The 22,449-nt window shown below is 51.4% G+C and overlaps 1 protein-coding gene across 2 annotated transcripts in view; it reads right to left on the bottom strand.

The window, feature by feature from the left end:
• The window catches only part of MTOR (mechanistic target of rapamycin kinase), a 137,933-nt gene that overhangs the window by 9,063 nt on the left and 106,421 nt on the right, over positions 1 to 22,449 (bottom strand). For both annotated transcript variants that reach the window (XM_039234939.1, XM_039234938.1), the window contains exons 33-50: positions 21,806 to 21,883; positions 21,490 to 21,597; positions 17,923 to 18,048; positions 17,670 to 17,801; positions 13,495 to 13,610; positions 12,431 to 12,548; positions 9,979 to 10,230; positions 9,221 to 9,321; positions 8,434 to 8,530; positions 8,087 to 8,185; positions 7,673 to 7,795; positions 7,110 to 7,292; positions 6,596 to 6,730; positions 6,197 to 6,371; positions 4,584 to 4,719; positions 3,865 to 4,012; positions 3,113 to 3,235; positions 920 to 1,002 (exon numbers count right to left, since the gene is read on the bottom strand). In XM_039234939.1, the coding sequence (XP_039090870.1) occupies positions 920 to 1,002; positions 3,113 to 3,235; positions 3,865 to 4,012; positions 4,584 to 4,719; positions 6,197 to 6,371; positions 6,596 to 6,730; positions 7,110 to 7,292; positions 7,673 to 7,795; positions 8,087 to 8,185; positions 8,434 to 8,530; positions 9,221 to 9,321; positions 9,979 to 10,230; positions 12,431 to 12,548; positions 13,495 to 13,610; positions 17,670 to 17,801; positions 17,923 to 18,048; positions 21,490 to 21,597; positions 21,806 to 21,883 (2,333 nt within the window). The remainder of the gene's footprint in view (positions 1 to 919; positions 1,003 to 3,112; positions 3,236 to 3,864; positions 4,013 to 4,583; positions 4,720 to 6,196; positions 6,372 to 6,595; positions 6,731 to 7,109; positions 7,293 to 7,672; positions 7,796 to 8,086; positions 8,186 to 8,433; positions 8,531 to 9,220; positions 9,322 to 9,978; positions 10,231 to 12,430; positions 12,549 to 13,494; positions 13,611 to 17,669; positions 17,802 to 17,922; positions 18,049 to 21,489; positions 21,598 to 21,805; positions 21,884 to 22,449) is intronic.

Below are 22,449 nucleotides of genomic sequence, written 5' to 3'. Positions count from 1 at the left end.
CAAAGACTAAAGTATTTCTTCTCTGGCCCTTTACGGAGAAAGTCTGCTGATCCCTGCTCCAGGTCTGAAAGATGTATCTACATGAATCCCAAGTCACTTTCACAAGGTCTTTGGTCACAAGATAAATCCTTTCTGGCGGTGCTGGCATCTCAGAGTGACAAGGCTCTATCCCTAACCCTCGGCATCGATCACAGGGTCTCACTTCTGAGCCCCTGGACCAATCTAGGTCATCTGGTTTTGGTCACCAGGAATTCTCCTGGTTCTTTTTTCAAAAACGAGAATTCATCATTTTTGTGGGAAAAAATGATTTTGCTCTCCAAGTGTTGCACAAGACATGAGCCCAAGAGAGAGCAGGTATCAGAGCACTCGCTTTTCAAAGACTTCTGGGGAGTCAATTTCTGAATATTCCTTAACTACTTGTTCAATCAGCATGTTTAGATAAAATTTATTATGCAGAAATATCCGGAGGATCGACTTTGGTTTCAATTAAAGAAAGAGAATTATTCATCTCGGCACTGATAAACATCAGCGGTGACTGATAAATGTTTATTGAATCAATACAATCAACTGAGATTGCCTTTTCTTTTAAGTAAGCTCTACAACCACCGTGGGGCTTGAATTCTCAACCCTGAGATCAAGAGTCACCTGCGCTCCTGAATGAGCCAGCCAGGTGCCCCTGTATATGGTTTTTAATATATTAAACCAGCCTACGGAGAACGTAGTACCGTAGGACTAACGTTTCTCTTCTCTTTAGTTTGTTGTACGGCTCTGTTGTGTGGGTAATAAATTCAGACCTAAGACTGATGGTGCAAACGAGACCTGGGTTTACAAATAAACTTTACTAGAAAACAAGAGGAAACTGTTTAAGAAAGGTACAATGTAGAAAAAACACTGAAGAAACAAAATAAAGTTTGCTCACCTATCTCCTAGGCCCAAAATATACCCAACCATGGACATGACCGCTAAGGAGCGGGTGTAGTTGGTTCGCCGGTCAAACCATACCTGGAACATAGGAGCACACTTGAACCAAGGCTCTGGAAGCTAACCAGCTTCAGCATAAATAATACTTCAATCAGTTGCTTTTTAAGGTTCCATCAGTAACCAGTTAATAACATAAAATGGAATAAAAATCTCATTTATAATTATAACAACAATAAACTATGCTTGGAATAAACTCGGAGATGTACAGAATCTAGATGAATAAACAAATTAACCTTTGCTTAGGAATCTAAAGACCTGAGTAGATGAAAGTATCCATTTAGGACAGAAAAAAATGTAATAACCTCTGAAATTATTTGATACATTTAGTGTAATTCCACTAAAGATTCAGTGGTACTTTTTTGGAGGGACCATGACAAAATGATCCCTAAGTTTATATGAAAGAAGAGAAAAATTAAAATAGCCAATGAGAAGAGACTTTTGTCTAACAGTTGCATTGATAGTATGGCACTTGAAATAGTGTGGTACTTGAGGAGAAACAAGCTTTGGAAAGATCAATGAAATAGAACAGAAGCCCCAGAAAGAAATCCAATGGCACAGAACAAATTTTTGTATAATAAAAATGGACTTTCTTACATAGTAGGGAAAGGATGGATTATTTGCTGAGTACTATGGTGTTGGCTAATCATCTTTAAAAAAAACAAGACTTAAGGGGGGCCTGGGTAGCCCAGCTCAGTAGGTTAAGTGTCCAACTTCAGCTCAGGTGATGAAGTTGAGGTTCATGGGGTTGAGCCCTGCATCTGGCTCCATGCTTTTAGTGCACAGCCTGCTTTGGACTCTCTCTCTCTGCTCCTCCCCCACATGCATGTGCTCATTCTCTTGGTCTCAAAATAAATAAACTTAAAAAAACCCCAAAAACCTTCAATCTTAATCTTAAATTCTGAATTGGGTCAAGGATTTATTTATTTTTAAATGTTTATTTTTGAGAGAGAGGGAGAAAGAGTGCGAGCAGGGGTGGGACACAGAGAGAGGGAGAGAGAGAATCCCAAGCAGACCCTGCGCTGTCAGCACAGAGCCTAACGTGGGGCTTGATCTAACAAACCATGAGATCATGACCTGAGCCGAAGTCAAGAGATGGACACTTAACCAACTGAGCCGCCCAGATGCCCCTGGGTTGAGGACTTAAATGGGGCAACAAATCTTAAAAGCAGTGAAAGAAAATAAATGTAAAAAGACACATAACCTTGAGGTGGAGATGGTCTTTCTGAATATAAGGCCACAGGCAGAAACTTCAAAGTAAAGGATAAAAAATCTGGAAACGTCTAATTTCTAAAAATGTTTGTATATCAAAAACAACAGGGGCGCCTAGGTGGCTTAGTCGGTTAAGTGTCCGACTTTCGCTTAGGTCATGATCTCGCGGTTCGTGGGTTCGAGCCCCGCATTGGGCTCTGTGCTGACTGACAGCTCAGAGCCTGGAGCCTATTTCAGTCTCTCTGACCCTCACGCTGTCTCTCTCTCTCTCTCCTAGAAATAAATAAAACATTAAAAAAAAATAAAAATAAAATAAAAAACAAAAAAAAAACACAAAAAAACAAAAACAGAACAAAAATCCAAACCAAGAAACATACCATTAATGAAATTAAAAAACCAAACAGACAAGAAATTTATAACATACATGAAAAAGATTTAATGCCCTTAACAAAAAGAGATCAAATACCATTGTAAGAAATGGGAGAAACGGGGGCACCTGGGTGGCTCAGTCGGCTAAGCGTCCGACTTTGGCTCAGGTCACGAGCTCACAGTTAGTGGGTTCGAGGCCCGTATTGGGCTCTCTGCTGACAGCTCAGAGCCTGGAGCCTGTTTCGGATTCTGGATCTCCCTCTCTCTCTGACCTTCCCCTGCTCACACTGTCTCTCTCTCTCTCTCAGAAATAAATTAAAAAAACATTAAAAAAGATTTGAAAAAATGGGAGAAACGTTAAGTTATTAAATCTGTATCTGCTAAACTGCATGGCTCACCCATTTAACTTCTGTTATAAAAGACTGCATGTACCCTATAGCTAATCGGGAGAAAGACGAGTCCACCAGGCGCACGTGAACAAACGAGAAGGCCGGCCCCGAAACGTGAGTGGGCTGGAGGGAGAGGCGGGCGTGGGGAGGTGAGCATGTCCTACCTCGGAGCTGGGGCTCTTCAGCCACAGCAGCTTGGCCAGGTCATCCCCGGCGGTGTTATTGACGGCGTGCTCAAACACCTCCACCTTCTGCATCAGCGTCAGGTGATCGTAGTCCGGAGCCATCTATGACAGGACACAACCATTCTGAGAGCGGCCCCAGACCAGCAGCTGAAACCCAGGACGAAATAAGGCGCCGGGTCCAGGCGGAGCTGGGTTCTGATTTCACCACCCCAGCCCAAAGGAGAAGGAAATGAGAACAGTGTCAAAGGAAGAAGGGGATGGCCACTCAACCCTGACAACCCTGGGGAACTCGCAGGGCCTGAGGATAAAACGTCAGGCCCCGCCCGAGTACAAGCCTCCTGGTGTGAATGAGAGCAGCGCAGGCGTCAAGGTTCTGGGTAACAAACAAGTCACTTTCTTACTACTTACGCATCTGCTAACCATTTCCCCATGTGGCCAGCGCCCCGTGTACATTAGGTGTCAGTAAACACACTGCCTGATAAACAATCCTGTCCAGTCTCACCTAGAATGATCAACACCTAATTTCTGGGCTTTAGGGTCCTTCTGTTTCTTAGAGGTAATCTGTTTTAGGACTCATGTCATTAAAGCTTCTTCAGTAGCTAATTCTCCCCAGTAGGCTTCTCCGTGGTGTACACACACCGGAGAAAGAGAAGTGTGGCTCCGCCTAGATATCTCAACTTGTGAGCCATGTCAACAGTGAGAGCGCTGGGCTTGGCAGCCTCGCCACGTACCCGCAACATGATGCGATGCTCAATGTTGAGAAGGATCTTCTTTTTCTCTCGGTAGTCCCGGATGAGGGCGTGCAGCGTGTCACAGTGGGGGACCCAGCCGATGAGGCCCGAGTTGGTGGATAAGGGGATGACGGCGTATCTCTGGATGCTGGCGCCCGCAGGAAAGGAGGGTTATCGGACAGTAAACAGAGCGCATCTTTGACCCCCTCACAACACGTGTAAATGGGCCGAACGAAGCCCCCCGCCCCCTCCCTTCCCCGGGGCTGTTGTGAGGTGTGCAACGAGGGTCCTTCTGAGGATACAGCGTGGATGGGGACAGCATCAGCCTCCTCAACCTGCCTGACCCTCTCCCTGATTCAGGGGAGCAGCCTAGTGACTATTTCTCGGCCTAAAGCAATCTCCCAACTTAACATCCATGTTCTTAACAGGAAGAGGGGGAAGAGGGCAGGGTGGATGGGGAAGGTCAAACACACCAAATGTACAGCATCTCTAGTCTAATGGCCATGGGTGTTTCTTTCTGGACCCTTTGGCGGTTGTCACAGGCATTTCCTGTGCAAGCACGTTAAAAATACGGAGAACTCTTCTCTTTGTGTTTGCCACTTTGGCTGTGGAGGACTTTCTGTCCGGGTACATAGTTCTAGAACTGACATCGTGAAGGGACATAAGGAGACCCTAGAAGACCAGTCCCATCACTGCCGAGTTCCGCCTGTCCTGAATACCTGAGGTTCTTGCGCAGAGACGTGGGGTCGTTGGCCAGGAGGGTGTTCACCAGGCCGAAGAGCTGCATCACCCGCTCGTCTTGCCGCAGGTCCTCATGGCCCTTCAGGAGGAAAACAAACTCATGCCCGTTGCTGCCTGTGAGGAACGGTGGGAGCAGTTAGCACAGACCAGCCCCGTACTCACGAGCTCCCACAGACTACGCGGACCCTAGCCAGTCACGCCTCCCCCAAACGCGAAAAAATGCCCTAGGCCTCCTGAAAAGAATGGCACCAGTTTTGATGGTCTCCCGGTGAGATGGTGGTCGAGTGAAAAATCAAATTTAAAAAAGCTCCATCTTGGAGGGTCAGGAAGGATTCTGCAGAGATGGTCCCTCTGTGTGCTCCCCTCACAACCCACTCTCTACCCTTCTCTGTGTGCTTGGGCCTGTGAAGTCTGTCCCCGGGCTCCCGGTTGGGCTTGGACAATGGCAGGAGGTCAGAGGGCGGGAAGAGGGAGAGGCCCAAGGGTTTGCCCCTGACAAGCGGCCAGGCTCCCGTTCTAGAAATAGCTGTGTTGCCTCCGTCGGGGCTGTAGCTTCTGGTAGATGGCCCCTGTTTCCAGGTTATGTGCCCTTGAGGGGTTCCTTGCCCTTTTGGGTCTGGAGGGTGGGGGTAAGTCACAGCTTCTCGCTGTTGGCTCGCTTAGCGCTGCTCACAGCTTCCCCTGGACACAGGTCCTTCATCCAAGTCACTAATGAAACACCGGGGAGAACCTGGCTGCCGCACATATAGTGTTAGGAGATGCCAGCCCACAGAGAGAATCACTTGTGTACCACAATTAACCGGGGATGAATAACTACTGCATTTAAAAAAGCATGAGCCTTTTTGTGGCTCAGTCGGTTGATTGTACAACTTCAGCTCAGGTCATGATCTCGCGGTTCATGAGTTTGAGCCCCATATCGGCTTGCTGCTGTCAGTTCAGAGCCGGCCTCGGATCCTCTGTCCCCACCACCTTCTGCCCCTCCCCTGCTCATGTGCACTAGCTCTCTCGCTCTCAAAATTGAATAAACATTTATTAAATGAATAATCAGCATGAGCCATTTTAAACGTGAGACCCCTCAAAGGGCCACCGGAGCATCCAGGCCTCCTGCAACAACCCGAGGTCACCGAGCTCGCTGTGAGAACTCACTTCCACTTCGGTTGTCCATTTTACACAACCATTTCCCACAGAGAGAGACTGTGATGGTAAAAAAGAATATTCAGGAGCCCAGGAGCCCTTTCTCCAGCCCGGCTCATCACTGGCCACAAGTGCACCCAGATGCCTCTTTGCTGGCCTGGTCAGTCCGCCACTGCCGCCCACCACCCCCACAGCCCCACACTGTACACCTTTACGGTTCCCTCCCTGTCCCTTCGCTAGGCTTCATGTAAGCGAGCACGTGATACGAACACAGTGCGAGTCCTGAGGACGGAAGAAGCCCACTTGCCCTCCGTTTCTCTCTCAAAAAGCAGGAGCCAAGATGTTGCACATGAAAGGTTAGTGGTGTGAACTGTAAGCGGTAATTTCAGAAAAGGGGAGGGGTTCGGCCGGGGGGGAGGGAGACGCAGGTGGCGGGAGTACACACGCGGGTCCTTACCCATGAGGGTCAACTTCCGGGGCCTCTGCTTGGAGGTGATGACCTGCAGAGACGGCGCTATGGACTGAATGCGAATGATCGGCTGGTTGGGGTCGTATGTTCCTGGCACGGCCAATTCGAGGTCCCGGCACATCAGGAGTTTGGGGGAAACGTACTGGAGTTCTAAGGAGGTGAGCTGTGAATAATTACCACAGGGTTTAGGTTTCTGCCTCCGGAGAGGAATTTCAATGCCATTTAGGTGGTTTTCAATGGATTGCTAATTGCAATGACTTGTCCCAAAGTCAAGTCTGCATACAGAAGTGAAGCCAGATGCTTCAGAGTTAGTGCTAGGGTGTTCATAAAAAGTAAAACACAGAGGACTACAGTGACAGTTAACCCTGTCAGAACCTAAAGACCTACCTGCGGCAGCTGCTTTGAGATTCGTCTGAACACATGATAATAGAGGTCCCAGGCCTGAGTGAGGTCCTTGACGTTCCCCGATTTCATGTATTTCCTGCACCACTCTTGGGCCTCCATTAAGTCTCGACCATATGCCTGAGCGGGGGAAGCGGGGCTGTCAAGGTGGGGGCTAAGCCACAGGCCGAACCCCAAGCAGAGACAGCAGAACTCGGGCACATGCTAAGCCAGACGGCTCCGGTCCCGGGCAAGGCGCAGCTCTCCAGTCCTGGAGGCCCCAATCTCAGGCTCATGGGCAAAGTAAGGTCAGGAGCAGAGGCGAGATGACCTCAGGAAGAGTCCTGTGGTTTTTCCACTTAAAATCTGGGGAGAGTCCCCATAAGTCAGTGACAATTAAACTGCTGGTGTTTTTATATTCTGTGACCTCCATTGGAGTAAAGGCGGAAAGAAAGGCCAGAGGGAAAGGGGTCTGGTAATGGCTTTGGGTCATGTCACATCGTGCTTTCTTACCCCATACCTGATTAAAAGATGTTTCCTTCAGAGTCTGGGGGCCCCGTTCCATCATAGCATGCAGGGGCTCCAACACCTCAAACATGCCTTTCACGTTCCTCTCCCCAAAGTATAAGCGAGAGGCTTCTTCCAGGCCTTCGTGCCACATCTCGTGCCAGAGGATGGCCACGCGGATCAGTTCCTCACTCACCTGGACCAAAACAGGGAAAGGGAGAAGCACTGAGGGTGAGCTAACCTCAGCAAGCCCTGTTTTGGGCTGCCTGGGGGGCTTGTCTGACTGTTGATCTTGGTTCAGGTCATGACCCTAGGGTCATGGGATCGAGCACCACATTGGGCTCCATGCTGAGTATGGAGCCTGCCTGAGATTCTCTCTGTCTCTCTCTCTCCCTCTGCCCCTCCCCTGCTCACGTTCTCTCTCTCTCTCAAAAAAAAAAAAAAAAAAAACGTGTCTTGGAGGGACAGGAGGTACTCCTTCCGGCACCACTGTCGTGAGGAAGGAAGAAGCCATCTCCCTCAAGGCTGCTCGCTGGGTGGTGGGATCTGCGAAGGCCCACACTGACCCTGACTCACCATCATGGCCTGCTGGACCAGGGTGTTACTGTGCTCGCACATGTTCTTCAGAATCTTGTTGGCCGCGTTGTGGCGGGCCGTGGTGGTGGACTTGGAGGCCACAGTCAGGGGATAGATGAGGGCCTGAGGCAGACACAGAAGGAACACTCGCAAACTAGCTTTCAGGAGGACAAGAGAAATGGCTGCCGGCGCTCTTGTGAGGCCACCAGGCAGGGGCACTGCTCAGTCTCGGGGCGGGAGAGGGGGGCTCTTTCCCTTCAGGAAGGGCCCTGGGCCTGGGACCTCCAGCTGGACAGATGGGACGCCCGGCTCCCCGTTCCTGCGCTTGCGGCTCTAGAGCAGCTTTAGGAGAGGCTGAGCACCAGGGCAGAAGGCCGGCTGTTTGAGGAGAAACGGCCCAGGGAGCCCATGTACCTGGGGGTGGTACCGGCCAATGTCCGTGAGAAGCTGGTGGATGAGGCGTCCCACCAAGGGCCGGGGCGTGTCAATTCTTGCAATGAGCTGAGGTATAACCTGGTTTTTGGAAAGACACAGAATGTGGCACGTGAGACATAGGAACAACTAGTTACTCTCTGGGGCAACGACCAGCTCGTAAAACTTCTTGCAGTAGGTGCTGTTAAGCTCTGAGACACTTCCTTCCCTGTAGTCCTCTGGGAGGAACTAGGGAAGCCATGGGGTGATCCCAACCTCTTTACCACCGTAGGCTGAACACACACGACTCCAGGAGGAGGCAGACGGGAGTGAGTCTGACCCCGCCTTACCTGTAGCCACGTGTCAATCTGGATCGCCTTCACCCCCTCCACTAAGGCTTCATTTACATCTGGCCAGTGACCGTAATCAAACCACAAGGTGAGGACTCTGGAAAAATAAATGAGAAAGTCACAGAAAATGCAGTCTCAGAGCACGCGCGTGCGTGTTTAATTTTTAAGGCTCTTGAGAAAAGAATTAATTGGCAAGTGTGTGTGTGTGTGTGTGTGTGTGTGTGTGTGTGTGTGTGTGTGTAATTTTTAAGGCTCTTGAGAAAAGAACTAACTGGCAGGGCCCCAAACCGGTGGCTCCCCAGTGTCTGGTTCTGGGACGACCTGGGAGGGTAGGTGGTGGTGGCCGTTTAGTACTCGGCTCAACACAAGGAGGGGCTTCCCAAGTGAACACTTATTTTATCCGACAACGTAGAGGGATTAGCACCGTGTAAGCCAGAAACCAGACAGATGAGCCCAGGGATAAGCATGGAGAATCTGCACGTATAGAAAGTTGCCTGTAGAATGGTGTCCACGGGCTAAGTGTGGGACTTGGCTGCTCCTTGGCACCCATGGTCTCCAGACTGGCCGGTCCGTGCCATCTGTTCAGGCCTCCCCAGGTGGCCTCTAAAAGCTGAGGTGATTTCAGCACTTGGATGGAACTAAGTGCATCCAGAGTGTTCCCAGGCCACTCCTCCACCTGGGTCTTGGCAGGTGGAGGCCGTGGGGTGGGGCAAGAGGAAGGGACCCCACGTGTAATTCCAATTCCCACTGCTCCTGCAGCCCAGCGGGTCCCGCCCTCCTCCGATACCTTAGTGTGTCCTGGAGGTTGTTGCCCCGCGACAAGGAGATGGAGCGGAAGAAGCCCTGGACGGCAGGGACCGTGTACATCAGGAGGGTTTTGGACAAATCCTGTTGGAACACACACGGGTTGATGGACACTCTTGCCTCAGTTTTCTCATCTGTAAAAGGGGCCTAGCAGCATACAGACAGTATCTACCTCAAGGAGTGGTTACCAAGGTAAATCAGTTAATGCATGAGAAGCCTCTGGACTGGTACCCGGCACATAGCAAGCACTTAATAAATGGCAACTGTGCCACAATCACTATCATCTTGGGCTAATGGTGGCTTCCTGAGTGGGGTGGCAGGAGAAGGGACGCTGAGACTGAACACGCGGCTCTCTGCACTGACAGCCTGGCGGGAGGAGGGGGCGCGGGGAGAAAGAAGGCAGAGGATGGATCCCGCTGGCCTCTGTCCTCAAGTGGACCCGCAGATGTGCACGACCACCCACACACACAGGTGCAGGGCTTGCAGGGAATGAGCTCACTCTCATGGGAAGAACGACAAGAAACTCAATCTTCGGCTCTGGGGCCATAGCAACGCCTCAAATACAAATCCGCACATCAGAGCACCGTCTGGAACAACGGCGGACGGCAAACAAGCCACATCGTCTAGCTGCACCGGGCACTTCTGGGGGAAGCCCAGGTTCCTGGGGGGCCCCCACCTCCCGCCCCCCCAGAGCACCTGCCGCCTGGGTCTGTCCTCGGGGAGGGAGGAAGGATAGGGTACCTCGGTGACCTTCTTCTGCAGAGGGGACGGGGTGGGGCTGTTCTCGGTGCTCTCGGCCTCACTCTCGCTGTTGCTGCCCTCGGTGCTGGTGGCCGTGGCCGTGGCCGTGGCTGCCGTGGTGGCGGCAGTAGTTGTGCTGGTGATGTTGGCCCCGCTGGCGTGACGCAGCTTCTTCTTCTCGTCCCGGGCTTGGTTCTGATGTTTGTAGTGCAGCACCGCCTCGAAGTTCATCACTGCCCATGCGTGCCAGGCCTGGGTGCGGCGAAAGTCGAGGATGAGGAGGCCTGTGCGCCAGGGGGCTGCCCTGCCCTCTCAGCGGCCAGCAGAGCAAAACTTCACTGAAACACTTGGGAAGGGGCCTTTTACTAGAAGCAGCCCAATTCCTTCATTCTGTGGGGCCCTTACTGTGCCAGCACCGTGACAGGCGCTGCGGGAGAAGGGTGCCCAGAGTCCCTGCCGCAGGGCCCTTCTGGTCTGGTGGGGGGCCCGGCAACCCAATGACAGGGAAACGTGAGGGGCAAGGAGACACGGGCAGCGGGCAGGCCAGGGCAGGCTTCACAGAGGGGAGGGATTTGGGGTAGGGCTTGAAGAGCAGCCTTCAATGGGCAAGGGCGGGGGGGGGGACGAGAGGCTGGCAGCAGGGACCTGCTGGCCTGGGGAGGTCAGGGACGAAGATACAGGGTGGCCAGCCAGGCTATTCACAGGAAACAAAGATCTGACTGGAGCGCAGGTCCGAGAAGGAAGACGGTGGGGGAGGGTTAGTGGAGCCGCGGGGTCAGATTATGGATGGGCTGACATATTAGGGCAAGGAGGTCCCATTTCATTCTAGGTCTGGAAGATTCCGTTGACTGCCGTATGTGAAACAGCTTGTTTAAGACAGCAGAGACTTAGCGGAGTGATGGTGGAAGTCGTGACCAGGACCCAGACCAGTGGGAAGGGGAGAACATCGATGGCACGCTATGGGGGACAAGTGTCCGCCACCCAGCTCTCCCATCCGGCCCGTGTGCAGCCTGTCAGAGAGCCGGTGCGCAATGACTTTGCTGGGAGAAGCTTCGGTGCTTATCCTGCTAGAGGAGGAACTACCCGCTCCTCGGTCATGTCACAGTGCAGTACGGCGCTGCCTGGTGTAGATGGCAGGAGGTGCACTTCCGTGTGGGGCCTCGGAAGTTTGTGGTGATGTCAGGACATTAAATAATCCGCTAATAGTTGGACTTTCTGGACATTCCTTTGCATCCCTTGCTAAAAACCTTTCTTTAACATAAATGCATCCATTTTTCCACCTAAGCAGAGTAGGATGATCATTACTGACCTTTATTTGACAAGTAACAATTCTACACTGACCAAGGCTCAGTTTCCCCATAGCCAACAGCCAGCGCTCCTATCTCCACTACACGCCGGGCATGGAGCCCGGGGATGCAGTGAGCAAGACAGAAACCGTCTCTGAGCAGACAGGACCCCACCATGGACAGTAATGCAGCAAAAACCTAAAAGGACTCCTACAAGGGAAAAACTAAAATTCCTGGAGTCAGGTTTTTTCCCCTCATGATTTCTTTTCTAATCTGGTCAGGAGGTAGTTCTAATTGGTAAGGTTCCGGCTAATCAAGGGTTTACTAGATGTATTTTCCAGCCTGGGACTAAAGCTGTTCTAGACAGAGTAACTGTTGCTGCTATCATGAAATAGGCCTTTTTCTGATCAGAATGGAGCATGCGTCAATCAAGATACGATTTTTACTGGAGCTGCTTCTGTGTCTTCAGATGCCCCTTTCCATCCCAGAGGGATTAAATCACAAAGTATCAGCAAGTTAAAGAAATACTGGAGAGAAATCGATGACATCTGTCATGCCACGCGGCTATTACCAGGAGGTCCCTTAGAGAAGGTCTAAAAGCTAAGGGTCTGTGCTCTCCTCAAAGATGTGTTCTTCCAAAAATCCCTCCTCTACCGGTCAACTGCATCTTTGATACATTTTCTAATTTTGTTTATCTTCCTGAAAAGTCTCCTACGCCGGAACATGCCGGAACGGGAGGTTACCCAGAGCTTTCCAATACAAATAAGAGAAAGTTAAGTTCTGAGATGAGGACCAGGCAGGGATGGAAATCAGGAAGAAGCCGGGAAGGAACAGATGACCCAAGGGAAGATAAAGTTCCAGAGATTAACCGTGGGTCCAGATGCTCGCAGGAAAACAATCGGCCAGGAATCCAGAAGACAACAGCACTCCCCAGTGCTCCACAATGTAATAATGATGCAATGCAGTGTGTCTCAGATAAAAGATTCTCTCGATCCTTCTGTATCGATTGAGCTTGTAAGGGGCCTCTGACAGTCCAACAAGCGAATGCCCGGGATCGGACCGGCACTGCGAGGCTCTGCCGTAAGGCACGGGCGCACGGGCCGCCGGCAGCCGGGTTCTGCCCCCGGAGGGGGACGCGGAGCTGGGACGCGGCCGGGCGCGGTTACCTTGTACCAGCCGCGGTCGTGCTCGGTGGCGGCGCTGTAGTACTGCAGCACTTTGGGGATGGTGCTCTCGTTGATGCCCTGCAGGTTCAGCTGCCACTCCCCGAGTTTCAGGAAACACCTGGAAACAGAAACAGGCCCCGTGTCGCCACGGCCGCACACCAGCCCTCGCCCTCCAGCGAGGAGGACAAGTGACGTGTGGGGGAGCACGAGAGCCTCCCGGACGGTGATGCTTGCTCTCTGGAAGCAATGTGACGGAGCCGCCAGGATTCCCAGCCGCACAGAAGGGGAAGAACGGGCTTTGGGGGATGCATGTTTTATGTCTCGTCTCTTCTCCTTGACCTGTCCTTCAAGGCTGGCATAGACCAGGACCTGGTATGGGCAGGTCTGTGTGGACCTGCCCACCCCCACTTCAATGTTTGGTGGGTGTTAGCTGTTGAGTAACTTCTCTCATCGATTGCTCCTGGCTTCCCCCTCGCTTCTCCCTTGCCCTCCATGTATAATGAATGGTATAATATATATCGAAATATTACATACAGACGATAACGATGTCTATCACTCACAGCATCACACTTATACTGATATATTAAGAGCCAACATTAACCGACCGTTCCTCTATTTCGGGCACGGCTCTAAATCACTGGTGTGTCTGTTCTGTTAACCCCCATCCCGCCTCATACCACCCTCACAAACAGGAGCTCTCATTATTCCCTTTTCAGGGAAACTGAGGCACAGAATGGTTAAGTAACTAACTCCTGGAAAGACACACATCTGAGTGCAGCGCATCTGGCATCTGCAAACAAGGAGTCTAACTCTGGAGCCAGACACTGGGAGGGGGGACTCCGGCGCGTGGATGCTCTCGGGCTGCGGAATCCCAGGAAGCAGCAGCAGGGGCCGCTGGGGCGGCATGATTCGACGGCCGCCGGGGGTCCTTACTGGAAAAGGCGAGAGCCATGTCAGCAACCAGCAGCCCTCGGAGCCCTGAGCGCTCTCCCTCCCCGTGCTGCGGAGGCGGCCAGTGCCAGAGTAACTGGAGCACGACCGGCCGCGGTCCGCGGGGACCTCACCTGGCCATGAGCTTGTGCAGCTCCTGCTTGTGCTGCTGGTCCTCGGTGGCGATGGCATGCTGGGCTTGCTGCTGCACGGTCTGCACGAAGTGCTGCATGTGCTGGAAAGCATCGATCTGGAGCAGGACAAAGGCACAGGGAGCCGCTTTGCCTTCTGGCCCAGCCTCCCAGGCAAGAGACTCCTGTCCATCTAACGGGCATGTGCGCCAACCCCCCTCCCAGGAGGACAGCCCTGAGCACTGGGGAAGGGTGCCCCATGGACAGGGGTCCAGGCCATGATGCTGGGAGATGGCTGGGCTCTTTGAGAAGATTTGTAGTTTTCCAACTCAAGCCTTAGCTCTCCTTAGTTACTGTTGCCTTGGAAAAGCTACTCGTCTGGCTATCCCCAAATAACGATGCATAGGAAGTAATCTGAAACAACCGCTTATTTCACTATCAACACATTGTCCCTGGGGCAAACCAGGCTTATGCGGAGCTATTTTGGGCTCGTAAAACTTTAGTTTTGTTTAAAACACTATGGTACCTTGGGACACTCCAGCAGAGCAAAACTATACTATAGTTTAAAAAATCCGACAGAACCCTCAGGATCCGAATAAGAACACAGACATGGCGTGAATCAAACATCCAAGTGAAACAGGAAGACACCAGCTGAGCAGACAGCTAGTTGAATGGGTGGCTTAGAGGCAAAAATCTTCACAGCGTCCTCAAGCAGTCAGATCTATTTACACTTCGGATTTTATACCAACAAAGCACTTGGGTTAGGAACAGGTGGCCAAATGAGGGAAGAGTAGAACACGGAGTCAGAGATCTGGGAATAAGTCACAAGCCATCTACAGACGCCCACATGTTCACACACACCAGTATCCTAATTAATGGGGTCCAGGGGCACCCAGGTGGCTCAGCTGGTTAAGTGTCTGACTCTTGGTTTCAGCTCAGGTCAGGAACTCATGGTTCATGAGTTCGAGCCCCGTGTCTGGCTCTGCACTGGTGGCAGCATGGAGCCCACTTGTGATTCTTTCTCCACCACCCCCTCTCTGCCCCTCCTCTGCTCAGGCTCGCTCTTTCTCTCCCTCTCAAAATAAATATTTTAAAAAGTAATAAATTGGGTCCATAGTGTTTTCAAAGGGCTTCAAGGGTGGAGATAGAGGATATGGACAGCAAACGCTCCAATGGAAAAGATGGTGGAATCTAAATCCACCAACACAGCAAGGGGAAACACTACGTGAGAGAATGTGAAAAAGAGGCCGTGTGTTCCTTCCAGAAGAAGAGGGGGAAACAAAAATCAACGCTTTAAATAAATAACGTCAGATCGGTCTCCTTCCATATTTTTAAAAAACAGAACCAGGTCAGTGGTGAAAGTCTTGAAGGAAAATAAAGCTCCCCGGCTTGGGGACAGAGACCAACTTCAGATACTTTCCAACGTAAGGAATTAATTGGCGTCAGTGGAATGGGCTCACCCCAGAGCCAGATGACGTGACCAACAATTTATCAGGCAGATAATCCGTGCAGGGGACGGGGCAGACACACAGACGTTCCAACAGTTAACAAGACAACTGTCCCTCAGACAGCGGCCTTCACAGGGTTCCATTACTCCCCCCTGGCTTTGAAAACATGAACTATGTTAGCATCCCACACCTGGGAAGTGATAAATGTTCCTTTAGTTTTTCTACAAGAAACTGCACTGACCAGACTTAGAGCTGATTAAAAAGAAGGAAAAGAGAAAGGGAAAAAAAAAAGAATTGAGAGGCAGCAGTAAAACGATCAATCACGAGAAAGGTGACGGACCGATAACTCAGGGTGACGGCATGTCCGTCGAGCAGGGAACTAAACCAGGAACCGTGAGGTCAGGGCTGTTAGGAGCCCATGAGCTCTCTGGGTCACTGACAGTCCAGACACACCATTTGGAGTCTTTTCGGGAGGCTCAACAAGGCACTGAACAAAAAAACAAATTGCCCAAACCACGGAGGACCGGGCATTAGTTTGGATTTGAAGCTCAGTCATTAAAATTTTTTTTTTTTAATGTTTTATTTATTTCTAGGAGAGAGATAGAGACAGCATGAGCAGGGGAGGGTCAGAGAGAGAGGGAGTCACAGACTGAAACAGGCTCCAGGCTCTGAGCTGGCAGTCAGCACAGAGCCCGATGCGGGGCTCGAACCCACGAACCGCGAGATCATGACCCAAGCGAAAGTCGGACGCTTAACCGACTAAGCCACCCAGGCGCCCCTGAAGCTCAGTCATTAAGTAACTTCATCCCACACGGGAGAATCTAGATCCTTTTCCTCTGTGGCAGGGAGGCAGCTTATTTTCAAGGAATCGGAAATGTTCTATTAAAATACCCTTGTGGCCCTGCCCCTGGGAAGCGAGGAGGGAAAACTGATTTCATTCTCTCTCTCTCATGGATGAAGGACGGCCACCCAGAGGAAGGGGCTTCTCTCACACCTGGAGTTGAAGCTGCACATCCTCCTCCTGGCTCCCGGATGCCTGAGTGGTCTGTGGGTAAGATGGATGTGCTCGGCTTGGCGAAAGAAAAGTCATGCAAGGACCGGCCTGCCTCTAGATTCTGGGAAGGGCTCGTCTAGGAAAACACGGCACATTCACCTACTGCCTGACGCCTTCCCGCAAAGCAGACTCTGCTTTTCTCACACTCCTTCTGCCGCATGCAGGGCAGAGCACAACTGGCTACTGAACCGTCTGTAGGGGAGGAAAGCAAATCTCCGAGAAGAAAAGCACCTCATTCAACAGCACGATTATTACGAAGCGGCTGGTTTTCTTTGAGTGGCTCCCAAATGCCTGCGAAGATATGACATCTCTGCTCTGGACTTGAAGTTCAAGCACCTAACTTGACAGGGGTTTCTCAATTTCTAATCCGTGTCGTTTTATGGGCTCCCACTGGAATGTGGGCTCCTAAGAAGAGGCCGTAATGTGTGGAGAAGTTGGGCCATGGCCCCATGTGGAAAGAAGCCACTCCTTGGTCAAGACATCAGCCAAGAGGCTCCCACTGCCTGCCTTTGGCAGGGCGTTCAAAGGCTTGGAGGCTGCACTTAGGAAGGAAATCAGAGCACATGCAGATCCAGCACCTTCTGTTTTTCTCATTCGCCTGGAGGAGGTCAGGGTTTGAGTCAAAGCTGCTCTGGCCTGGGAAGCCTGCAGAGCCTTGCAACCACATCACACCACACCACACACCACCACATGACACCACATGCCAACAAACAGCGGGAGAAAACAAACCCCCAGACCGCACAAGTGGAGAATGTGGCTTGGGTCTCTATGACTGAAGTGCATCCCCATCAAAGACCTGGCCGGGGGCCAGGGCTCCCGATCCCTCTCTGGGTGGCATTCGTAGTCAAAGTCGACCACCCAGAGAGAAATCAGTTTCTCGACACAGTCCTCAGTTTCCCTAAGCCTGCCTTCCACAGAGACATGACTGCTATGTTTGCTGTCTTTCCGCAGCCACGGCCGCGGTGCTGACCTTTCTCGCCACAGGTCCCAGTGTGGGGACCGCGGCGATGAGAGAGGGGAAGCTGGGACGCCCTCTGTTTGGTAAGCAGGACGAGGAGCCAAAGCAGGTGCTGAGTTTGCCTCCAGGGCCAACTTTTGGTTAATCAGCCCATCATCCGGGAAGACCGTTTCAAAAAATAAAACCAACCCCCCTGCCAGGAGCCACATCTAATTCCTTGTCTGGGGAAGAACCTGCTTGTAACTAAAGTACGAGGAATTCTACGCTGGCTCCGAGGGGACGCTCCCCACTGGATTCAAACTACGCTTGGCGTTGTTGCTTCTGAATCCCAACCGATGATGGGAAAGGAGACGAGGAGTCTGAAAACCCTAACTGGTCTTGTGAAATTTCTAGTCTGTGCTTTCGCAAAGAGGCTGCCCTGTTGGTACTGACCGGCCCACCTCCTCTCAGGGGGCAGAAGTTCTGCTTTCTCTACGTTCCAGCATGCTCTGCTAATAAACATAACTGATCACACTCATCGGTACGATCGACTGTATATGGGCACATCCGCGAATATGGTTCGCTTTTGAAATCAGGCCACATAGCCTCCTAACAGGAGCAAACTCCCTGACACCGTGGTTTGGATGCTCCTTCCTCTTGGGCCCCGAGGCAGGGAGAAGCCAACTAGTGAGCATTCTGGAGGAACGTGGTCTACCGCTGGGTGGATTCGGGCACGGACCTTGCGAGCGCTCTTCCACATGTTTTTCATGTAGGCGTAGGTCACCTGAGGGTGAACTGTTGGCAGAGGATGGTCCAGTTGCCGAGACGGATCAACGCCCAGGAGCAACACCAAGGTTTTATGAGCAAGAGCCTGAAAAACAAGAGAGGTCAGGTCATAAACAGAACCGACCCAGGAGCGCCGGGCCCTCCTCGGCCTCCCACCCTGTCCTGTGGCAGGGGGGAGGGGGAGGGAGGAGGAGGGGGCCACTCACCAGCCTGCCGCTCTTGCCACACAGGCTGGCATACTTGAGCCAGGTCCTCATGTCCTCGTGGGGGCTGACGACGAGCGAGCGCACCATCAGGATTTTCTGCCAGTCCTCCACGATGCGCTGGCAGCCCTGGAACATTCGGGGGTGACAATTAGCTATGCCTTCTGCCATCGCTTAATCCCCGACAGGCTACAGCAAAGCCCACCTTGAACCAAAAAAAACAAACTTATTTTTACAACCTCGGCGTTCTCAAGGGAAGGATATTGTGAAAGAAAAAAACACCAAACACTTCTTAGAAACCTCTGAAAATCTGAGGAGAGGAGGGGCTCTGGTGCTTGACTCCTGGCCTTGCCTCTTGCCATCTATGGGACGCTGTGCAAGTCACCTGGCTGGTAAAAGGGGGTAAAGACGGTACCATTGTCATAGGGCTACGATGAGGGTGACATGAATTAAATTATTTAAATTCCTTTTCTGGAGGCACCTGGGTGGCTCAGTTGGTTAAGCATCCGACTTTGACTCAGGTCACGATCTCATAGCTCGTGAGTTCAAGTCCCGCGTCAGGCTCTGTGCTGACAGCTCAGAGCCTGGGGCCTGCTTTAAATCCTGTGTCTCCCTCTCTCTCTCTGCCCCTCCCCTGCTCATGCTCTGTCTTCGAAAACAAATAAATACTAAAAAAAATTCCTTTTCTGGATTGTAAATAACACATTTTTAACTTTGATCGTTTTGCTTCCGTTTCTCTGGATGAAGAGGACTATCACTGACAAATTCAATGTTAAAATGTATCATTCAGGGGCGCCTGGCTGGCTCAGTTGGAGGAGTGTGTGACTCTTGATCTTGGGGTCATGAGTCTGAGCCCCACGTTGAGTGCAGAGATTACTTAAAGATAAAATCTTTGGGGCGTCTGAATGGTTCAGTCGGTTAAGCATCTGACTTCGGCTCAGGTCATGATCTCACATTCATGAGTTCGAGCCCCGCACCGGGCTCTGTGCTGACAGCTCAGAACCTGGAGCCTGCTTCGGATTCTGTGTCTCCTTCTCTCTCTCTGCCCCTCCCCCTGCTCATGCTCTCTCTGTCCAAAATAAATAAGCATAAAAAAATAAAAAAAATCTTTTAAAAAACGTTAACCTTCAAAATTTGAAAATCGTTAAAAGAAGTTTTAAATAATTAAAATTTCACATGATGTTGCTTGTAAGTTGATGGCATTAACAGTCCTGAAGTGATTAATCCCAACTGATGATAGGAAAGGAAGTGAGAAGTCTGAAGAACCAAACTGGCCTTGTGACTAGTTATTAACACTAAAACCTGCACAAAAACGTGTCTAGATTCTTTCCTCTTCATTTTTGTCTCAGAGCAAACACCGCATGTAGAAGGACTTGTTCACATCGGTACATTCCTGTTAATTAAAAAAATAAAGTGGGGGCCCCTGGGTGGCTCAGTCGATTAAGCATCCAACTTTGGCTCGGGTCACGATCTCACAGTTCACGAGCTGGAGCCCCACGTCAGGCTCTGTGCTGACAGCTTGTCTCCCACTCTCTCTCTCTGCCCCTCCCCTACTCATGCTCTTTGTCTCTCTCTCTCTCAAAAAAATTAATAAAAAAGTAGAATGAATGCATCATTATTAAAAGGGGTAGGCTAATTTTGTATCAAAAATTTCTGAGGGAAAGGGGGCCTCTCCTGTTCCACGCCCACTGTAAGAAGTCAGGCTCAGAGACGGACGGGCAGGGGAGCGGGACTCCTGAGACTTGTGCTCCTTTGGCAAATTCATCCATTTGAAAGGCAAATGGAACCAAACGAGCCGCCCCTCCATGGAGGGGAGTCTGAGAGTCCAGCAGCAATGGCTATGGGCTTTTAAGTGTAATAGGATCCCACGTGAACCTAAATACAGAACTCAAGGCATGTGAGGCTGACCTCTCCTGCTCCCCAGGGGAGACCTGGCGGGGGATCTCAATGGAAATGACCTGCTCACAAAATGGCGGCCTTCCAGCTGAGGCGGCTCATCGAGTGCTTTGACAGCGAGCCATCCATGAGAGCCCAATTTCTACCACAAACCTAATGCTTTACTTTCAGGTCTTGGACCATATCTTTCCATCCCATTAAGTGTGACAATGGTGACTTGGAAAGTTATAAAAACAGAAAAAAGTGTATCGGGTGACTGTTTTGGGAACTTTTCACCATCTGCTAGTTTCTTCCAGATGCTAAAATAATCTCCTCCCCTCCCCCCCGTAAGCCAAAAAGTATCTTGCCATCTCAAGGTAGGAAGGTCATGAAGGCCCCCGATGACAACAGTATCTTGGATGTGGTACAGTCAAACACGGTTTCCCCTCTCCAAGACTCATTTACCCCAGCCCCATCTGGGTCTCCACGTGGACAGAGGCTCTCTCGTCAGAATGGCAGTAGCTTCATCAGATCTCTGATGTGGAAACTCTACACCCCACTACAGGCACTTACAAAAATGGGGTGTGTACAAGTCAGGTGGGAAATGCTTGCCCTGTGGAATTCTTTTCTGGTGTCCGGTAGACCATTTTCCATCAAAACATTCACTGGGCGTTTCATAGTTGCTAATAAAACATCTGAGAGAACTGCATGGGCCGGTGCAGAGCCTCAGCGGCTGTATGCACACACGATCCTCCCTCGCCAGTGGAATGTGTCCCGAGCTCCCCAGACAGGAATGCAGCCTGGAGGGAAGAGGTTTTATCACAGCCCACTGAGGAGGGGCCTGGAACAGAATTTGGAAATAGTATGCATGGGCCAAGAGGAACCGTCTAAAACCACGGAGGCAGCGGGGCGGGAAGGGGGGACCAGCGGCTTCTGGAGCGGTGAAGGCTTTTGCTCCTTTGCAAATGAACTTGCCCTCCTACCGAAGCACGGAATGGGAGAGGAGTCCTTTCCAAGAACACTTAAGACTGCTGACTCCCATATGTGGAACGGACTCCTCCTCGCACCTCAGACGATCAGAATGTACCACGAAAACACTGATGGAGGGACTTGGGAGAGGTTCCTCCACAGGCGAAACCTCAGTGTCAGAAGAGAGGCCACGGCGGCTGTGGCCCGAGGAACTGTAGGCAGTAGGGGTTGGGCGGCTGAAGCATCAGGTGACCCCATTACAAAAGCTGGATGTGGGAGGCCAGTAAGTGGATTCAGAGCAGTGGTTCTGAGTGTTGGCCACACGCTGGAAACATCTGGGGAGGCTTGAAAAGATACTGATCCTGGGTCTATCCCCAGAAATTTGGATTCGTTCAGTCTGAGAAGTGGCCTGGGTATCTGGCCTGGAAAACTCTCGGCAGGTCATTCTATCGTGCGGCTGAAGTGGAGAGCCACTGATTTGGGGTTAAGATTCTCAACAGGCTGTCTAGAAGCAGCACTTATTAAAGCCACTTTCTTGCATTCCTCGGAAAGGGTAAGAGGAGGCTGGAGAACTGGTCATTCTCTCACATCTAAGGGCTGAGGGGCCCAGCCTCTCAGTGGTCTGGCCTTGAATGCAGCCTCTACGAGGAGGCAGGGAGTGCGTGGTGAGCAAGGGCAGGGGAGAGCAGGCGCGCCGGCTACTCCGGGGCTTTCTTCTGGCCTCACCTGCAGTCTCTCCCACCAGATCTGGCGGATGATCTCGCGTCGCTCGGGGACAAGTTTGTACTGGATGACCTCCTCCAGCTCGGAGAGCATGTGGCAGGAAACCATGGCCTGATGGGAGCAAAGCACATTCCAACTTAATACTCCACTGACACCCCAGGAGCCAGGGTTCATTGCAGTCATTCATCCTGGTGACGGGATATCTGCTGAGAACACCCAGGCACGTCCTCAGCAGCCCGTGAGTCCTCACTGGCCTGCGCTGAGAAAATAACTGAAATGAGCCTTTGAAACGACGTGGTGCGGAATGTTTGACACTCACCCCATACGCCCGACTGTAGCTCTCGCCTGCCATGGCCGTTAACTCCGCATCCAGCAGGTCCCTGGCTTTGTCGATGCACTGGAAGAGAGACAGAGAAGCCGGAACTGAGCCATGGGACCAGGAGCCGAGCGTGGTGCTGCTGTCTACAGGCTTCCCAACTAGCTGCAGCCTATCCATTCCGCTTAAATTCTAGTGATGGAGAGAAAAGTTCACTGAAGAAGGAAAGAAACCTTTTACCAGACTTGCAAGGCTAAAGAAGAGCATTATCCAATTTCTCAGAAAAGACAGAATGTATGACAACCAAAAGCTTAACATCCCGAATCCTAGGCAACAAGGAAAGGAACATGTACGCTTAGAATCACTGTGTTCTCAGGGTGCCTGGGGGGTTCAGGTAAGTGGCCGACTTCCACTCAGGTCGTGATTTCATGGTTTGTGGGTTCAAGCCCTGCGTTGGGCTCTGTGCTGACAGCTCAGAGCCCGGAGCCCACTTCGGATTGTGTGTATCCCCCTCTCTCTGCCCCTCCCCTATTTCCCCTGGGAAGACCCCAGGACTGTGGTTTGAGACTTGTGTTTCCTCAACTAAATATCCTGAGTGTTTGAGCTTCACTACCGCATCCCCACCCTTGGGTGCTTGGGTCATCTAC

Source organism: Hyaena hyaena, unplaced genomic scaffold (genome assembly GCF_003009895.1).
Source record: "Hyaena hyaena isolate Hyena2069 unplaced genomic scaffold, ASM300989v1 scaffold_94, whole genome shotgun sequence".
Lineage (NCBI taxonomy): Eukaryota > Metazoa > Chordata > Mammalia > Carnivora > Hyaenidae > Hyaena > Hyaena hyaena.
This window is presented reverse-complemented; position numbering and strand designations above follow the sequence as displayed.